The sequence below is a fragment of the Poecilia mexicana genome, unplaced genomic scaffold, assembly GCF_051168715.1.
Source record: "Poecilia mexicana isolate PSO_F unplaced genomic scaffold, ASM5116871v1 scaffold_13, whole genome shotgun sequence".
Taxonomy (NCBI): Eukaryota; Metazoa; Chordata; class Actinopteri; order Cyprinodontiformes; family Poeciliidae; genus Poecilia; species Poecilia mexicana.
The window spans coordinates 5,608,704-5,626,274 of NW_028263382.1; the positions used below are offsets into that span (position 1 = coordinate 5,608,704).

Sequence of the window (17,571 nt, forward strand, 5' to 3'; positions counted from 1 at the left end):
ATTACTGAGTTTTCAGCGGATTTAAGGGATCAAAGTTTACTAATTTAATCCTGAAACTTTGAATTTTACTCCCATATTCACAGTAAATTCATACTCATCTGAAACTTTTCCCTCTTCATCAGCGGCTCATTAATAAAACTTCCGACGTCACGGCGTGATTCCGCTCCAATCAGCCGCTAATTAGCCCCAGACCTCAATGAGCCCCATCATGGCACACTGACAGCATCTCAGGTGAGTTCCTTACCTGCGGGGAGTCGCTGATTCCGCAGCTTCACGCACTTTTCATTCCTCAGACGGAGGAAGTGAAAGCGGGAGGTTTGTCCTACATTAGGCGCAGTTGCGCGGCTCCAAACACCGAGCTGCTTCCGTTCATTCCTCAGTAAAATCCACGCAGTGTCATCACGCAGCAACAAAATGTTAAAGTTTTATTTAGTTTTTTAATTTTTTACCAAAAAACGCAAAATATTTAGAGCAAAAATATATGAAGGTCCTTCCATAAAACGGACTGATCTGTTCTCAGCTTATAATAACTGTCCGGTCTGAGATGGAGCCAGTCTTTAACCGGCAGGGTGGAGGTGAGGTGGGGGCGCAGTGGGAGGTGGGAGTGGGGCTTGGGTCTTCCCTCCACTGCTGCTGGAGTTTCACTTTCCCAATCCTCACAGGATCTCTGTGAAGAGAACCGACCCAAGCCGGTGCTCCGAGCCGGGAGGTGCGCTGCTCTCTGCCCGTCTGGATGGCGTCTCCGGCGGCTGCGAGGCGGAGGATCCCCCGCCTGCTGGTCCGGCTGCTGGTCCTCGGCGCGCTGCTGCTGCTGACCAACGGCAAACTGGTGAGCAAACTGGTCCAGCTGTGAGCTCACCTTGATGCTGGGACACCAGTCCAGGTTCTGGTTCTGCTGCTTCTCACACTGATGTTAATTAGGCCAACTTATTGAACCGTTATTACGTCATTAACTAGTGGTTGGTTATCCGTTTGTCAGTGAGAGACGATCAGATTTTCTTAAAACTCTCAGGTTTTATTTAGACAATAACTTTCTGTGTGTAACTTTAGGGTAATAATGAACATTTACACTGAAGCAGGTGAGTGTGTGTTTGGGTCTGATGATTATAAATTAAAACTATTAAATATAAGAATAGTTTAAATTAAAAAAATTCACAATGATAAAAAAGCTAAATAAGTTAAAAAAATACATATAATGAAAATATATTGACAATATCAGAATAGTTAAAATTATTACAGAGTAATAACATTAATAATGAAGATAAGTACAACGGTAATAATGTCGTAAACAGTCGTGGTAAACAGGTTGGGCGTTACTGATTATTTTAATATTGTCAAATAAAAATTGTAAAAAAAAAAATGTTTTAGCCATCCTGCTTCTCTAACTTTGCAGATTGGTCGCTGTTTTTAAAAACAATTCTTAAACACCAATTTTTAAGTTTTTTTTTTTTATTTATTTATAAATCTGCACGTCCATTTTTTGTCAGTGATGCATAAGAGATCGTCACTGATTGGTTGGCTGTCAAAATGTGTTCTTTGAAACATTTTGATTGGTTAAAGCACCGGAAGCGTTGAGGACGATTCTTCCCCAAATGTGAGGCAAGTATAACTGGTTAATGTTTCTGAATATTTTAGATGTTTTCCGATGTTTTGTGATAATTTATAATAAATCTATGATAATCAAGAATAATTTTCAGATAATTTCTGTCCAAAATCTTTTTGACTTTTTTTTATTCTGTGTTGAACAAAACATACAGTTGGTCCATGTTAGAGATAAAGTCGCTAAGCTAACTGCTGTTTTGGGCTGGAAGATGGAGAAAACTGAACAGGAAGGCTTAAGACTGGAACTGGTTCAGAACTGGAACTGGTTCAGAACTGGAACTGGTTCAGAACAGGAACTGGTTCAGAACTGGAGCTGGTTTAGAACTGGAACTGGTTTAGAACAGGAACTGGTTCAGAACTGGAACTGGTTCAGAACTGGAACTGGTTCAGAACTGGAACTGGTTCAGAACTGGAACTGGTTTAGAACTGGAACTGGTTTAGAACTGGAACTGGTTTAGAACAGGAACTATTTCAGAACTGGAACTGGTTTAGAACTGGAACTGGTTTAGAACTGGAACTGGTTCAGAACTGGAGCTGGTTTAGAACTGGAGCTGGTTTAGAACTGGAACTGGTTTAGAACAGGAACTGGTTCAGAACTGGAACTGGTTCAGAACTGGAACTGGTTCAGAACTGGAACTGGTTCAGAACTGGAGCTGGTTTAGAACTGGAACTGGTTTAGAACAGGAACTGGTTTAGAACAGGAACTATTTCAGAACTGGAACTGGTTTAGAACTGGAACTGGTTTAGAACTGGAACTGGTTCAGAACTGGAGCTGGTTTAGAACTGGAGCTGGTTTAGAACTGGAACTGGTTTAGAACAGGAACTGGTTCAGAACTGGAACTGGTTTAGAACAGGAACTGGTTTAGAACAGGAACTGGTTCAGAACTGGAACTGGTTTAGAACAGGAACTGGTTTAGAACAGGAACTGGTTTAGAACAGGAACTGGTTTAGAACAGGAACTATTTCAGAACTGGAACTGGTTTAGAACTGGAACTGGTTTAGAACTGGAACTGGTTTAGAACTGGAGCTGGTTTAGAACTGGAACTGGTTTAGAACTGGAACTGGTTCAGAACTGGAACTGGTTCAGAACTGGAACTGGTTTAGAACTGGAACTGGTTTAGAACTGGAACTGGTTTAGAACTGGAACTATTTCAGAACAGGAACTGGTTTAGAACAGGAACTGGTTTAGAACTGGAACTGGTTTAGAACTGGAACTGGTTCAGAACTGGAACTGGTTTAGAACTGGAACTGGTTTAGAACTGGAGCTGGTTTAGAACAGGAACTGGTTTAGAACAGGAACTGGTTTAGAACTGGAACTGGTTCAGAACTGGAACTGGTTTAGAACTGGAACTGGTTTAGAACTGGAGCTGGTTTAGAACTGGAACTGGTTTAGAACTGGAACTGGTTCAGAACTGGAACTGGTTCAGAACTGGAACTGGTTTAGAACAGGAACTGGTTTAGAACTGGAACTGGTTCAGAACTGGAACTGGTTCAGAACTGGAACTGGTTTAGAACAGGAACTGGTTTAGAACAGGAACTGGTTTAGAACAGGAACTGGTTTAGAACAGGAACTATTTCAGAACTGGAACTGGTTTAGAACTGGAACTGGTTTAGAACTGGAACTGGTTCAGAACTGGAGCTGGTTTAGAACTGGAGCTGGTTTAGAACTGGAACTGGTTTAGAACAGGAACTGGTTCAGAACTGGAACTGGTTTAGAACAGGAACTGGTTTAGAACAGGAACTGGTTCAGAACTGGAACTGGTTTAGAACTGGAACATCGATATGTCTGTCCTTTCCGCTGAACATCCTGCAGGAAGAGAGAAGATCAGACTTAAAGTCTGTCTGGTTCTGAACTCAGGCGGGTTCTGTGTTGGTTCGGTTAATCTGTTTCTGGGTCAGCCCTTTGTCCTGATCTGCTGTTATTAGAGCGTGCACACACACACACACACACACACACACACACACACACACACACAGAGCTTCCGGTTGTTACACTGGTTTTAAGTGGGTTTGATCAGTAAACTGACAGTAGGTCGTGTTGTCGGTGTGTCTTCGTTGCCAGGCCTTCGTCACGATTCGTTTCTCACAGGTGTAGGTTTACCTCAGACGTTTCTCGCGAAACGACTCCAACATCTACTGCAAACTAAAAAAGAAGTTAGAAACAGTTTTAAAACAAAAAATGCAAACATTAAAGTTAAAATGATTGTTAAAAATCAAGAAAATGGAGACAAAAATTAAAAGGAAAAAATAAATAAAAAATAGAGAAAAAAGAAAAATCAAGAGAGAAAATTTGAAAAATGAACAATAAAGAAAAACATTAAAAATAAAAGAAAAAAATATTTCCAAATATCTTCAACTTTGTTTACTTTTAAGGATGGAAAGGGATGGCAGTAACTTTCTGTGTATAACTTTAGGTTTTTATTCAAACTGAAGACGTTTTTATTCATCTAAATTTGATGAATCCTCATAAAAATCATGACGTGTGAATCTGAGGAAAAAATGCAACGTCATGAGTTTTTATCCAGGTTGCGGGGCGTGTTGCTGCAAACACTGCAGAGAGCAGATTAGAGCGGGATCCTCTGGTTATCGCAGTAAGAGGACAGTTTCACCTGCTGGTTACAGAAGGTGTTTGGGTTTGGCCTCTGGGACGCCGCCGTCATGAGAACGCACGCTCCGATGCACAGCAGACACTTTATGGAGGAGCTGAATGCAGCTGCCACCATTACAGCCGCTGTTTCAGCAGGAGGCGTGCCTCAAGGCTCCGCTCCGGGACCCGTTCTCTCCTCCTGCATCTCCTGCCTCTGGCTCTCAGCTTGATGATAACTGTGATAACTGCCACATTTACATTCCTTTGAAAAACACACAATGTTCTCTCCTAAACGCCTGAATGAAATCAAAGCTTGGAGATTTTTGTTTCCACCGCGGATGGCCTGACCTCTGACCTTCAGCTCGTCCAAAACGCACCATCTTTTTTATTATTTATATATTTCAGCTGCTCATCATTCCTATTTTTAATTTAGTATTTTTTTAATTGTTTTTTATTTATTCATTTAACAGCTCATCTTTACTTTTTATTTTTTCTGTTTTATATTAGCCTCCAGTCTTTATTTTTTTCATTCATTCATTATTTGTATTTATTTTAGCTGCACATCTTTTTATTTCTTTTTTAATATTTTCATTCCTTTATTTACTTAAGCTGCTCTCTTTTAACAGGATCACTCAGGCGAGAACAAATCGCTCACTTTTATTGGTGACCATAAAAAGGTTTTTTTTTAAATTTTAACTTTTTCCAAGTCTTGAAATCTGTAATATATAATAAAATATTAATTTGAATGAATGCGTTTCATTTTACATGCTTAATATAGACTGCTGCTTATGTTGAACATTGTTTGAATTGTTCTGGTTATTGATTTTAGGTTTCTGTTTTTCGGTTTCAATTTGTGGTTTTCTGTCATGTCTCTATTTGTGATATTTGTAACATTATGATTTTATTATATTGCTTTTTGTGTCGAACTCAGGACGGATATTCTCTGCTACAGGACGGACTAATGGGGATGCTAAGAGCTAAGCTAAATTAGACAACTCCAATGAGCTAAGCTACATTAAGCTAAGCTAAATTAAACTAAGCTAGGCAAAGCTAAACTACTCGCTGCTCTTCACTAGTTCCTTGTCGGCCACAGAATTCATTATATATGTTTTTGTTTTTAAAAGTCGTCATGTCTTCACCCCACCTCGTCTCTCTGACTTGCTTCGGCCATCTTTTCCTCGCTGTCTCTGAGGTTAGCGGCCGGTGTTATAGATCAACTGGTGGCTAAATCAACTGGTTGAAACCTATGCGCACCGCAGATGTTTCCAAATTGTGGGTGGCTGTGTCGATGCCTGTTGAAAAATGCTACTTGCGTGAAAAAACCGTTCGCAAAACTTTACTATAAATCCCATTGGACGCTTATATGTTTAATGTTGCATCTGAAAATTATGTTTCAAAACAATTTTCTAAAGAACAACATTCACTGCGCTTCGAAAACCGCATTTGGGCATAACCAGATCAGTGAATAACACAATCCCATTCACTTTCAGGTTCACTAGAATACATTAATTCTAACTCATGAATAGCCGCAATGTAAACCTAAGTGGACAGTTTCTGCTTTTTATAACCAGCACTGATCAGAAAAACATTGGAATTGACTCTCAAGTTCCTCTTATGCGAGTTGCTTACATTACATAAAAAGGAAAAGGTAAATAGTAAGTGTCGCATTGTATAGCGACTTACTACCCACAGTGTCGCTAAACAACGAGGTGGTTATCATCATATTTAATAAAATTTAACTCGCATACCTGATGGTGTTGCTTGTGGTGTTTACGTGTCCAAATAGAAAGGAATATCAAGTAATGTCGATAAGTTGTACTGTAATAAAATCTCATCTAAATGATATAAAGTTAACAGCTAATGTTGTTGGTGGTGATATCCAAACTGACAAGCCGAAATTATAATAATAAACGTTCCTACATTACTGTCAGATACCACCAACAGATTATGAGCCGTATCTACAGTATGTGTCCGTGTGTTCTCTACTTGGAAACAGTTTGCAGGCTGTTGACGAAGGGAAATCAAATTAGAAACAGAACGAGCCGCATTAAGATTAACTAGTGACAGCCAAACAGGGTCCTCAACGCAGATGTTTGTAAAAAATTAGGTGGCTTTGTCGTTTCCTGATCAAAACGCGACAAACGTAAATAAACAGATATGAAAATGTCTACTTTCTCTAAGAGCTCTTCAAAACATAATGGTATGAAGGAACATTGAAGAATACATTAAAATGTCACTAAAATATACCCCACTTCAAGGAAGACTGTACTAAACAGAATTTGTCCTACCGCCCAACATTGTTAGAGTAATGTGATCATTTTACGTCTGTTCAGTCTTATGTTGACTGACATGCTCTGCAAACATATCAATAAATATGAACAGTTTATAATATCATGCAAACTAATTCATTGTTCATTTAATGGAAGCCACATTATTTCGATTTCACTTTAAGACTTCACTCGGCTGCAGAAGCAAAGCTGTGCACCTTGGTAATCTGACAATATTCTTACAGTTAAAGTTTGTCTGGCAAACCTGCTAAACAACACTACCTCCAAAATGTTGGCAGCAAGTGAATTATATTATTTATTTTTGTAGACAATAAAATAAACTGGTCCAAAAAGGGAAGCAGACGATGCTAACTAAACTCGTACCAGCGGTCGCTGAGTTCCAGGAGCGCCGTTTTAACCACCAAGCTATGAGGACAGATGAGTCCGATGTTCAACCTGTCACTGATTGTCAACTAACGGACACCCCGCGCTTTAAGAACCAGGCCTGGACTGATTGGTGGCACTTTCAGAATCTCAGTTCGAGTGAATATTTTAACCTGTTTCTGATGTAAAAGTATATAAGACAATTGTTTTTTCAGCGATGTCTCATATGGTTGAGAATTACAGTCACTTGATGAAAAGAATAAAGACGAGAAAAAATATCAAAAATAATGAAGAAATGACACTGCCACATAGATCTGCGGTAGCCATGTCTTCTGTAAATGAGCTAGGAAATAAAGTGTAGCATTACAGAAACAGTTAAAAAGATTTCGCTATAGTTTCTGTGGATACCTATTTGAAATATCACAATATAAGGAATATGTGGAAAAAATACACAGCCAGTCGATCTTTTTAAACATTTTATTTTTAATCCCAAGGCTTTTCGACATTTATGTCGGCTTTCAGGGAATAATCTTTGCTTTGAGATCTGCTCATGCCACATCGAGATCTGTTTCGATCTTCCTTTGACGAGTTTCAACCTCTGAAGCAACACATAAGTCAGGACAAGCTCTGCGTAATTTACACGTTTTGGTTTTGCAGATTAACTTTTCAAAAAAAAAGACAACATACAATATTAGACCAATAAAGTCTTTCTAATTAGTTATTCCCGAGATCTTAGTGGTTGTTTTACGGAATCGGATAGTATTTTTGCAAAGATTTGTAGTTCTTTAAGCTTATTGCATTGTTTACTTCCTGTTTCGGTAAAGGGGTCCTAAAAAGCCACGCCCACAGAAACATCAGTCTTTTCCAGCTGCCAGCAGCTGCCACCACCAGTTGATCCATAACACCGGCGGCTCTCGGCCTCCGCAGGTCGCCGTTAGCGGCATAGACATAAATATGTAGAGCCTCATGGAGCGGGCCGGCCCGTTGCTGAGATACGTCACAGCGTCCGCCATATTGAATGTGGAATATGTGCCAGTAAGCTAATACAGGTAAATGGACCGAACTTCACAAAGTGCCGTTCTACAAAGTATTTTAAATTCATTCCTGTCATTGACACATTTTCTCACACACCCTGATATATTTGGCAATCAGAGAAATGACTAAAGACAGTTTCTAACTTTTGATGTGATTATTTAATTGTTTCGGGGCGTTTCTGAATAAAGAGCTCAATGTTTTTATTTGATAGAAATGATTCTGATCATTTTTATATTGACATTGATGAACAGACACTTTTACAGTGTTTAATTAAAGAACATAATTCCATAATTTAATGTACATTTAACATTTCAAGACAAAAAATAATTTTCTTGTATTTATTTTTTATACATTGAGAAATGACTTGATTTATAAATCTGTCAATGTCAAACATTAAACTACATGTTTAATGTTTGACAATTAAACATTTAATTGTTTGACATTTAAATGTTTAATTGTCAATTAAACAATTGTTTGACAAGATAGATAGAAAGTGTATCTTTTTCCATAGAAAAATATATGCATTACAGAATGTCAACTCTGCTATTGACAGCAAAGAGTGAAAATAATTCCAACAGAGTAAATTATTTTTTATTTCATTATATAAGCTACATTAATACACTAATACTTCAGATTGAGATATTTAAAAATACACAAAAGTGAAAGAATAAAACATTTATTTATTGTACTGGGAACACTGGTCACAGGCTTCAGTCTGCTGGTCACACTGGGAGAACTCAATGACTTCTGAGACGTCCTGGTTCACAGGCTGAAGCCAAGGATAAAAGAGAAATTATCCAAAAGTGAAACTACATATATGTTTCCTTGACATTCATAACAAGCCATTTTCAGCATGTTGGGCTCTGACTCGTAGCATCTTTATAGCTAAATACCGACATGGAGAAGCTGAGCTGGAAACAGACTGAAGAGCAGCAGCTCCAGCTCTGATCCTGACTGATCTTTCCTCACTAAATCCTCTGGTTTCTAATGAACTTCTCCTCTAGCAGCGGTTTCTCATCACCTCATTAGAAAACAGTATGAAAACGTTAGCTGCTAAGCTAACAATCAGCGGTTATTTCGGGCCAATTAAACTACATAGGAAATATTTCTCGGTTGTTTAGAAGCAAATTTCTGGCTGCAAAGTAATTCTGATCTTTCATCCTTACCTGTAATAGTGAATCCAGTTTGTTTCGTAAAACGGTTGAAACACACAGCACAGGACTAAAGGAGCGCCGATCCCCTGCTGCCACATACAAGATGGCGGACGCTGCTACGTAGGACTCAGCGCTTCATGAGGCGTCTAGTATTCATGTCTATGGTTAGCGGCCGGCGGCTCTCAGCCTCCGCAGGTCGCCGCTGTACGCTGAGCCGTCTCCTTTCTGAAGACTGACCTGTTTCAGTTTCTGCAGGACATTTTATGTTGGTTTGTGTTGATTTTAGCTCTTTCTGTTAGTCGGAACGTTTTTCAGTTGCTAAGCTGGAAATGAAACGTCAGACGAACGTGAAGCTGAAACCTCTGCTGGTTCTGCTTAAATCACCTTTAGTTTTATCTGTTCTAACATAAAGTTAGCCTGTTTTTGTCTCCTCAGGTCTGTCACTGCACAGGGAAGTCCCGCTGTCACTGCGAGGGGGTCAAAGGTCAAAAGGTGAGCAGATCTCTTTAAAAGATTATTTTATTCGGCAGCGTTTTTGTTTCTGCCAGGTTGGTTAGAACAGCCTTCACCTCTAAAATGGGGGCTATAATGTGGCTTCAATTCAGAAAACATCCAGGCAGCCCTATAAAATGAATAGGGCTGCACAGTGGCGGAGTTGGTAGAGCTGTTGTCTTGCAGCAAGAGGGTTCTGGGTTTGATTCCCGGCCCCGGTCTCCCTGTGCATGGTGGGTTCTCTCTGGGTACTCCGGCTTCCTCCCACAGTCCAAAAACATGACTGTCAGGTTAATTGGTGAGTGTGTGTGTGTGTGCATGGTTGTTTGTCCTGCCTGTCCAGGTGACCTGTCCAGGTGACCCCGCCTCTCGCCCAGAATGTTAGCTGGAGAGGCAGCAGCTCCTCCCGACCCGACTAAGGGACGAGGGTGTAAGAAAATGGATGGATGGACAAAGGGAAATATTTCTAATAAGCTAATTGGATTATTCTGGCTGTCAGCTGATAACCTTACTGTAACATAAAGTAAAGGAAATATCCTGACAGGAAATCACAGCAAACAGACTCGCACAAAGGTAAAATATAAAGAATAAAACTGTACAGGGCAAAATTTCAACATAAACACACAAAATTTATGTGTGTGGTCACATCCAGAGGAATGTCCAACTGAGTTGTTTTATTAAAACATGTACAAAATGTGCTTCTATATTTGAGCATTAAGACAGAATGTTTATAATTAATGGGAATAAAACAGATGAAGAGTGATGCAGGAAGGATCTACGTTAACGCTGCTTCATGCAGTGTAACTTTTAAAACTAAATTTGACTTTATTGTTAAAACTGTTGTCATGTTGTGACAGTTTGAGTCAGATAAGCTCCCTGAGCTGCTACTGTCTGAAGAAAAACTACCAATCAGAGTCAGGAGGAGGGGCTTAGCGCTGTCAATCATCCTCATGTATGCTCTGCTAAATGTTCTAATGACGGAGAAACAACCGTTTTAGGAGAACTGTTTATCTGCCGTTGTCAGAAGCTGTAGTGTAGCAGAAAGTGAGAGGAGGGTGTGAGGAGCTCATACACAAATATGATTGACAGCACCAAGATCCTCGCCCTGGCTCTGATTGGTTGTTTCTGACTGAGCTGTGTATTTTTACAGATAGTGCTGGGAGAAAACAGAGAATTATCTGTCTAATATTAAACTGTCACAACATGATGACAGCTTCAACAAATATGTAAAAAACAATTTTTATAAAAGTTACAAACAGCAGCTTCAAATAAAGTTCCACATCTCTGGACAATAAGATGTTATTGTCTAGAATGTTAGAGAATTGAGTTTAGTCCGAATGTTCCTGAGGAAATGTTCTGCTGCTCTCAGCGGATTAATCGGACCAGAATCAGCAGTTCTGTTGCTGAACAAACATTTTCCAAACAGTGTCTTGGTAAGGCAGCGGCGGTGATGCTGTGGGCTCTGCAGCAGATGCACAGATAGTTGTCTGGAACCAGACTGAAAGCAAATGATGCTTTTGCTGCAGACATCAGATCAAATCTCAGGTCTGATAAATGAGCTCAGCCTCAAACACGGAGAGCAAAACAATTTTAATCTGCTGCTGTTGTGTCTGTGAGGGCGCTGCCGTGCCGCCATGGGGCGACCTCCAGGTCCAACGGGGTCAAACGGGGTCAACATGTGATGCATGGAAACGGGAATGAATGTGTTTTTATCACCACATTCAGTCATTTTCTGCATGTATTGGCAATTCGCTCTCATCTTATCACACTTCCTTTCTATTCATCTCTCTTGTAAAAAGATCAACAGAATGAAAGTGTGAGGTGTGCAGCGGTTTGTCGATGCTGCTGCCTGATTGGTCCATGGTGGGGCACCTGGGACCACCCAGGTGTTGATGCCTGAACGGCCTGGTTCCTGTTGGCTGAACATGAAACGTCCATCTGTTCCCCTGCAGCTGAGGGAAAATCTGCTCTGACTCGGGACAAACACTGAGTTCAGGAGCGCTGCTGCCCCTCAGTGGACAGAAGGAGAACTTCACCTGTTTTTATGTCGTCAGGGAGAAGCAGGACACCCAGGAGACCCAGGACTTCCTGGAGTAATGGGATTTCCTGGAAGCGAAGGTCACCTAGGGTCACCAGGAGAAACGGTAAAATCCTTTTATAATTATTACTGTTATTACGCAGCTTGAATTTGGACTATTTAAAGAAACTTTTTCCTTTTGTTTCTGATGGATGGATGATCTAATCTGCTCTTTCTTTTGCTCAGGGTAACCCGGGAAATGCAGGCAGTCGAGGAATGAAGGGCTCTCGGGTAAGACCGATGATGATGATGATGAAGCTGAGGTCAAACATCTTGGAGTCGACATCAGAACCAAACTGAACCTCTGGAATCGAACTGGAATCTTTATGTTTCTCGATGGCGGATTGAGGCCATTGTAGATAACGAAAAATAAAAATAACAATAGTAAAAGAAGGAATAAATTATTGCCAAAACTTTGTGATTAGTCTCAAAAATTTCCAAGAGAAAACTTGGAAATTTCTGAGATTCAAAACTCAAAAATTTCCTAAATTTTCAACTTTGAGCTCAGAAAGTTTTTTTCTTGAACATTTCTGAGATTAATCTAAAAGTTTTTGAGTTTTTTCTCAAAAAACTCAAAAACTTTTGTGGAAATGTACCTGAATCTACAGTAGCTCTAATCCTCCAGTTAATATTTTGTTGTTTTATTTCCAGGGGCTTCCTGGAATACCAGGTTTTCCAGGACCTCCAGGTCTCCCAGTAAGTCTTAAGGAACAAAGCAATCATGACTTCTAAAACAATTAACAGACATTTGAAGGATTTGCTAAACATTTGAAAACGATTATTTAAAATAAAGTCACTATCTAGTTTTTGATAAAATACATTTTCTGCTCTGTTGCTGAGATAATGATTCAGTTTTTATTTCTCAGGGGATTCCTGGGCATGAAGGGCCAATGGGTCGACCCGGACTCCCAGGATGCAACGGGACAAAAGTACAGATGGATTTATTTCAGAACTGATTCTGTCCAGCTTGACCCAATGCAGCTTATTTACATTAAATTCCTACAAAAAGTCATTTAAGACAGTTTCACATAGAAATAAAAACCCTAGATCTGAACATGCACTGCGCCTGTAAAGTCTTCACAACGTTAAAATTTAAAATGTCAAAGAAGAAAAAGGAAACCAAGGCAAACATAGTCAGATTTTTCCCACATTTAGTTAGCATGCTAACTAAATGATTAGCTTGAAGCTGTGATGTTTATAAACTGAAACCATGTTGAAAATATGACTGAAGAACTGACTAATTTGTTTCTCTTCTGACAGGCTAAATAACCCAAATTATTGCTGTTAAATTCAGATTAACTTCACAATCGGCTCCCCAATGTGAAGATTAAAGGTTATGATAATGAGGTTTACAACAACAAATTTACTCACATCATCAAAATGTATTTCAACTCAAAAAGAAGTTGAAGTTTGGCTGCAGTTCACATTTTACTACTTAAAGAAAGTGTGTGAAGAAATTAAACTCAGCAGTTTTTGGGTGTCAGGAAGATAAACAAGTTCATCATCAGCGTAGAGAAGGAGCGGCTGGTTTGGTCCCTTTTCTGACCCACTCAGAGTTTAAATCAGGGGTTCGGCGGAGCCTCTGCCGCGGAGGTAAAGACACACTGTGTAAAGTCGTGATGACGCCCCGCTTTGCCATCACTAGCTGCAGAGGATCACGTTACATTGCTGAGCCAATCAGAGGATCACGTTACATTGCTGAGCCAATCAGAGGATCACGTTACATTGCTGAGCCAATCAGAGCTGTGGAGGAGCACTGATTGGAGGAGCTCCACTCTTAGCATGGATTTGAACTTGTCTTTAATCTGCTCCTTAGTCGCATCTTTTCGGGGTTGCTACTGCCTCTAGTGGCGTGGGGGTGGTAACACAACTAATATAATTACATTACTAAATCAGAATACCGCAAAGTCTTTATTATTTATTATTAATTTTTCATTCTCTTAAGAATGTAGAGATAATTAAATGATCTAAACGAGACCTTAAAGTGGTTCCAGTTTCTCTCGATGGCCAACCTGTTAAAACTGTGGCAGATTTTAAATACCTTGGCTCGTTCCTGGACAGTCAGCTCAACTTTGCTGAAAACACTGACTATATTTTGAAGAACTGTTCTCAGAGACTCTACCTTTTAAGAAGACTTAGTGATCATGGGGTGACCCAACTAGAATTTGGAAAAAAAATCATATTTTACTACAGAAGGGTTCAGTGAATGCACATATGAAACTGGTGGGTTCGGTACCCCCAAAAAGGTTAAGAACCACTGATTTAAAGGGAACGGCAGAGTCTTCAGCCGAACCCTGAAGTACGCCACAGCCATATCTAGTTAGGTTTGTGTTTTCAGACCATATTTTTATTTGAAGCTAAGCAATCTGGGACTTTTAGGATCCAACAATCCTGTTTTTAGACTCTGTGACAAAGATTTGTGATCCATATGAGTTACCGCTGCAGCTTCTCCCCTGCATTAGCCCAGCAGGGGGCACCGCTAACCAAAACGTTGTTGTGCCAACCTTAAATCATAAGCTTTACTTCAGCTAAGCCAACTAGATGCTCACCAGAAGCTAATGCTAAAGCTGAACACAGTGGAAGACTGTGGTTACAGAATGCTGTATGTAGCGTCCCATCACAGAGTCGACCGATCACAGAGTCGACCGATCACAGAGTCGACCGATCACAGAGTCGACCGATCACAGAGTCGACCGATCACCGAGTCGACCGATCACCGAGTCGACCGATCACCGAGTCGACCGATCACAGAGTCGACCGATCACAGAGTCGACCGATCGCGTCTTGACGCGTCGTAAACCCTTCAGCTATCAGTGAGAGATTATTTTAAGGTTTATTCAACTGAAAGCTTACAAAGCAGCGCTTTAATATGTATCCGAAAAATAATTTAGTAGAAGCTAAGAGCAACAAATATTTCAAAGTTAGCAAAACGCTGAAATGCTAAGTGAACACTTAGCTGATAGCTTGTTAGCGTCCTAACAGAATGAGGCCTGCTGTCGTCTGCCAGGGGGAGGCCGGCTACCGAGGGGTTCCTGGACCTTCAGGACCGCCGGGACCACGAGTACGTCCACTCACTCGGTTCAAGTCAAACACATTAAACCAGACATTACAGCTAACAGTGTGCGTGTGTTTCAGGGGCCCCCAGGGCCACAAGGCATGAAGGTGAGCCTCACTCACAGCCTGCAGATACTCGGCTCGATCTGCAATGATTCATTCATTAATGAAGGATTCAAACTGCGCTTGACTTCAGGGAGACTCGGTCGTGATTCCCTACAGGCAGGAAATAAAAGGAGCAGCGGGACGACAAGGGCCAACCGGCAGAGAGGTACACTATTTATTGTTGTTGTTATTATTGTTGTAGTGACTATTTGTCCAGAAACTCCAAAATAAAAAACTTAAAACTTCAAGGTGATCAAAGCAAAGTGAATTCAACTCAAATAGCCACTTGATGCCCTGCAGGTTTCTGGCTTATCGCTCCAAAAGGATCCAAAGCCAAAAATACAGTCTGTTCATTTACTCCATAGCTTCTGGTAAAGCATGAAAAACTTCACCTGTTGTTTGGATACATGATTGTCTCACCGACTGACTGACTGTCAAAGTGACTGGTAACAAACCATGTGACCCCCACAAGCGTAAAGAACTCCCTAATGACGACGGATTATACGTCCCAAAACGTCCCAAACTGAAATTAACTAATTAAACAAATTACTAGTCAGCAAACTTATTATAAATAACTAAAATTAAACAAAAATTCTAATTATAAATTAACCAGAAAGTAAATAGTAAAAATAAACTAAATAATTAAAATTCTAACATTTAACTGAAGATGGAGAAATGGCTCCTGCAGCTCTTCTTGTCATTGGGTTGGATTAACTGAACCACTGCTTGTTGTTTCAGGGGCAAAGTGGATATAGAGGAGAGCCGGGCGAACCAGGACGGATCGGGGCCCCTGGACTTCCTGTAGGCCTTAACGTTAAACAAAACTACGTATTTTATTGCACTTAAAGTGAGCAGGAAGTCTTTATTTTCCAGGGAAGACGAGGACCTGCAGGAATCCAAGGAGAAAAGGTTTGTATGTTTGAGTCTGAGACACATTTCCTGATGTTACAGGCTGATCTTACGGTTTACTGTTCCTGTCCAGTGATGATCCTTTGAAACCAGCAGCTTCGTTTGTGGTTCGTGCTGTAATACTGGGTCCGCCAGCTAAATTCTCCCTCAGCTTATAAATGATAATATTGTCATTTAAAGACTATTTTCAGATAATTTAATGTAAGAACACATTCTCAACGATCTATAAAGTTTAAACTCTACTAAACACTTAACACAGAGAAACAGAAACAACAAATAATATGAATTATGAAGCTCCTGTAAACAAAACTGTTGTTAAAAAAATCTTTAGATGAGACCAAAACACCAGGCTGAAGATTCAAAACGATAAATCATCCAAATGGAATCATTATTTCTAATTGATCTATTGTGACAGGCTGACCTGGTTTCTTTGTTCTCTGGCTTCTTTAATCTGAATTAGCTGCATTAATGGTTATTAATGGTTGTTAATGGTTATTAATGGTTGTTAATTGTTGTTAATGGTTATTAATGGTTTGTTAATGGTTATTAATGGTTGTTAATGGTTATTAATGGTTGTTAATGGTTGTTAATGGTTATTAATGGTTGTTAATGGTTATTAATGGTTGTTAATGTTATTAATGGTAATGGTTATTAATGGCTATTAATGGTTATTAATGGTTGTTAATGGTTATTAATGGTTATTAATGGTTGTTAATGGTTGTTAGTGGTGATGTGATTAACTAACTTACCTGGAGTTGAAGGTTTCAGGCTGAAACTTCCTGGTTTTGTTTCAGGGACAGGAAGGTTCCAGTCCGACGAGTCCCGGTCCGCAGGGCAGGAAGGTGACCGTCCGCTTCTGACCCGCCGTAAAGTGTCGCCGTGGTGACGGCCGGCGTGTCGCCGTGGTGATGGCTGGCGTGTCGCCGTGGTGACGGCCTGTTAATTAGCCATGTGACTGATTTTCAGGGTGATCGCGGCCCTCCGGGGATCCCCGGGAAGCAAGGCACCAAACTCTACGCTGAAGGAACCAAAGAGCTGAAGGTGCGTCTGTTTCCACCCCGAGTCCAAGTCTCGTTCAGCCCCCTGACTGCCCCGAGTCTCGTTCAGCCCCCTGACTGCCCCGAGTCTCGTTCAGCCCCCTGACTGCCCCGAGTCTCGTTCAGCCCCCTGACTGCCCCGAGTCTCGTTCAGCCCCCTGACTGCCCCGAGTCTCGTTCAGCCCCCTGACTGCCCCGAGTCTCGTTCAGCCCCCTGACTGCCCCGAGTCTCGTTCAGCCCCCTGACTGCCCCGAGTCTCATGAAACCGTCTCCTTCTGTGTTTCAGGGCGAACCGGGTGAAGCGGGGCTGAAGGGTCTCCCCGGTCTTGCTGTGAGTCAGTCATGAAACCAGCCCACGTTTTCAGCCGATGTGATTGTCAGACTCATGTTTTGACCTCCGCCTGCAGGGGGAGCCGGGGAGCCCGCGGGCGAAAGGAGAGAAGGGCGACAGAGGAGAACCCGGCTCACTGGTGAGAACCAAAAACAACCAGCAACCAGAATCTGACAGGAACTAGTTACATTTAATCAGTTACAGTTACTTCAGTAACTTTTTGGAAAAAAAATACTTTTAGGAGTATTTATACTTGTACCTGAGTAATTTTATGAAGTATTTCTTCTCTTATTTGAGTAAATTTCTGGATTTTCTACCCACTGAATGAACAACAGCAGCATCATGTTAAAGTTACATCAGTTTTTTATTGAAGGAAAATTATTTTAAAACATTTCTTCTGCTTGTCTTTGTTATTTTGTAATTATGTTATTTTTATTAATCCTTTTGGTCCTTAAAACAACAAAGCTTCAATTTAACTTTATATTTTGGTTTGTCTGGTGATGTAACTTTTAAATATTGATTGATAAGTTGATCAG

The 17,571-nt window shown here is 40.6% G+C and overlaps 2 protein-coding genes across 2 annotated transcripts in view; one reads left to right on the forward strand and one right to left on the reverse strand.

Annotated features, from left to right (window-relative positions):
- The window catches only part of col4a4 (collagen, type IV, alpha 4), a 36,068-nt gene extending 35,449 nt beyond the window's left edge, over positions 1-619 (reverse strand). The window contains exon 1 of the mRNA XM_088011535.1: positions 245-619. The gene's annotated coding sequence lies outside the window, so the exon portion shown is untranslated. The remainder of the gene's footprint in view (positions 1-244) is intronic.
- A 6-nt stretch (positions 620-625) lies between these two features.
- Positions 626-17,571, forward strand: part of col4a3 (collagen, type IV, alpha 3) — a 41,630-nt gene continuing 24,684 nt past the window's right edge. Inside the window, exons 1-15 of the mRNA XM_088011533.1 lie at positions 626-829; positions 9,465-9,521; positions 11,576-11,665; positions 11,785-11,829; positions 12,250-12,294; positions 12,465-12,527; positions 14,606-14,659; positions 14,734-14,760; positions 14,849-14,923; positions 15,496-15,558; positions 15,631-15,666; positions 16,461-16,508; positions 16,633-16,707; positions 16,991-17,035; positions 17,112-17,174. Coding sequence (XP_087867659.1) covers positions 734-829; positions 9,465-9,521; positions 11,576-11,665; positions 11,785-11,829; positions 12,250-12,294; positions 12,465-12,527; positions 14,606-14,659; positions 14,734-14,760; positions 14,849-14,923; positions 15,496-15,558; positions 15,631-15,666; positions 16,461-16,508; positions 16,633-16,707; positions 16,991-17,035; positions 17,112-17,174 — 882 coding nt within the window. The 5' untranslated portion in view covers positions 626-733. The remainder of the gene's footprint in view (positions 830-9,464; positions 9,522-11,575; positions 11,666-11,784; positions 11,830-12,249; positions 12,295-12,464; positions 12,528-14,605; positions 14,660-14,733; positions 14,761-14,848; positions 14,924-15,495; positions 15,559-15,630; positions 15,667-16,460; positions 16,509-16,632; positions 16,708-16,990; positions 17,036-17,111; positions 17,175-17,571) is intronic.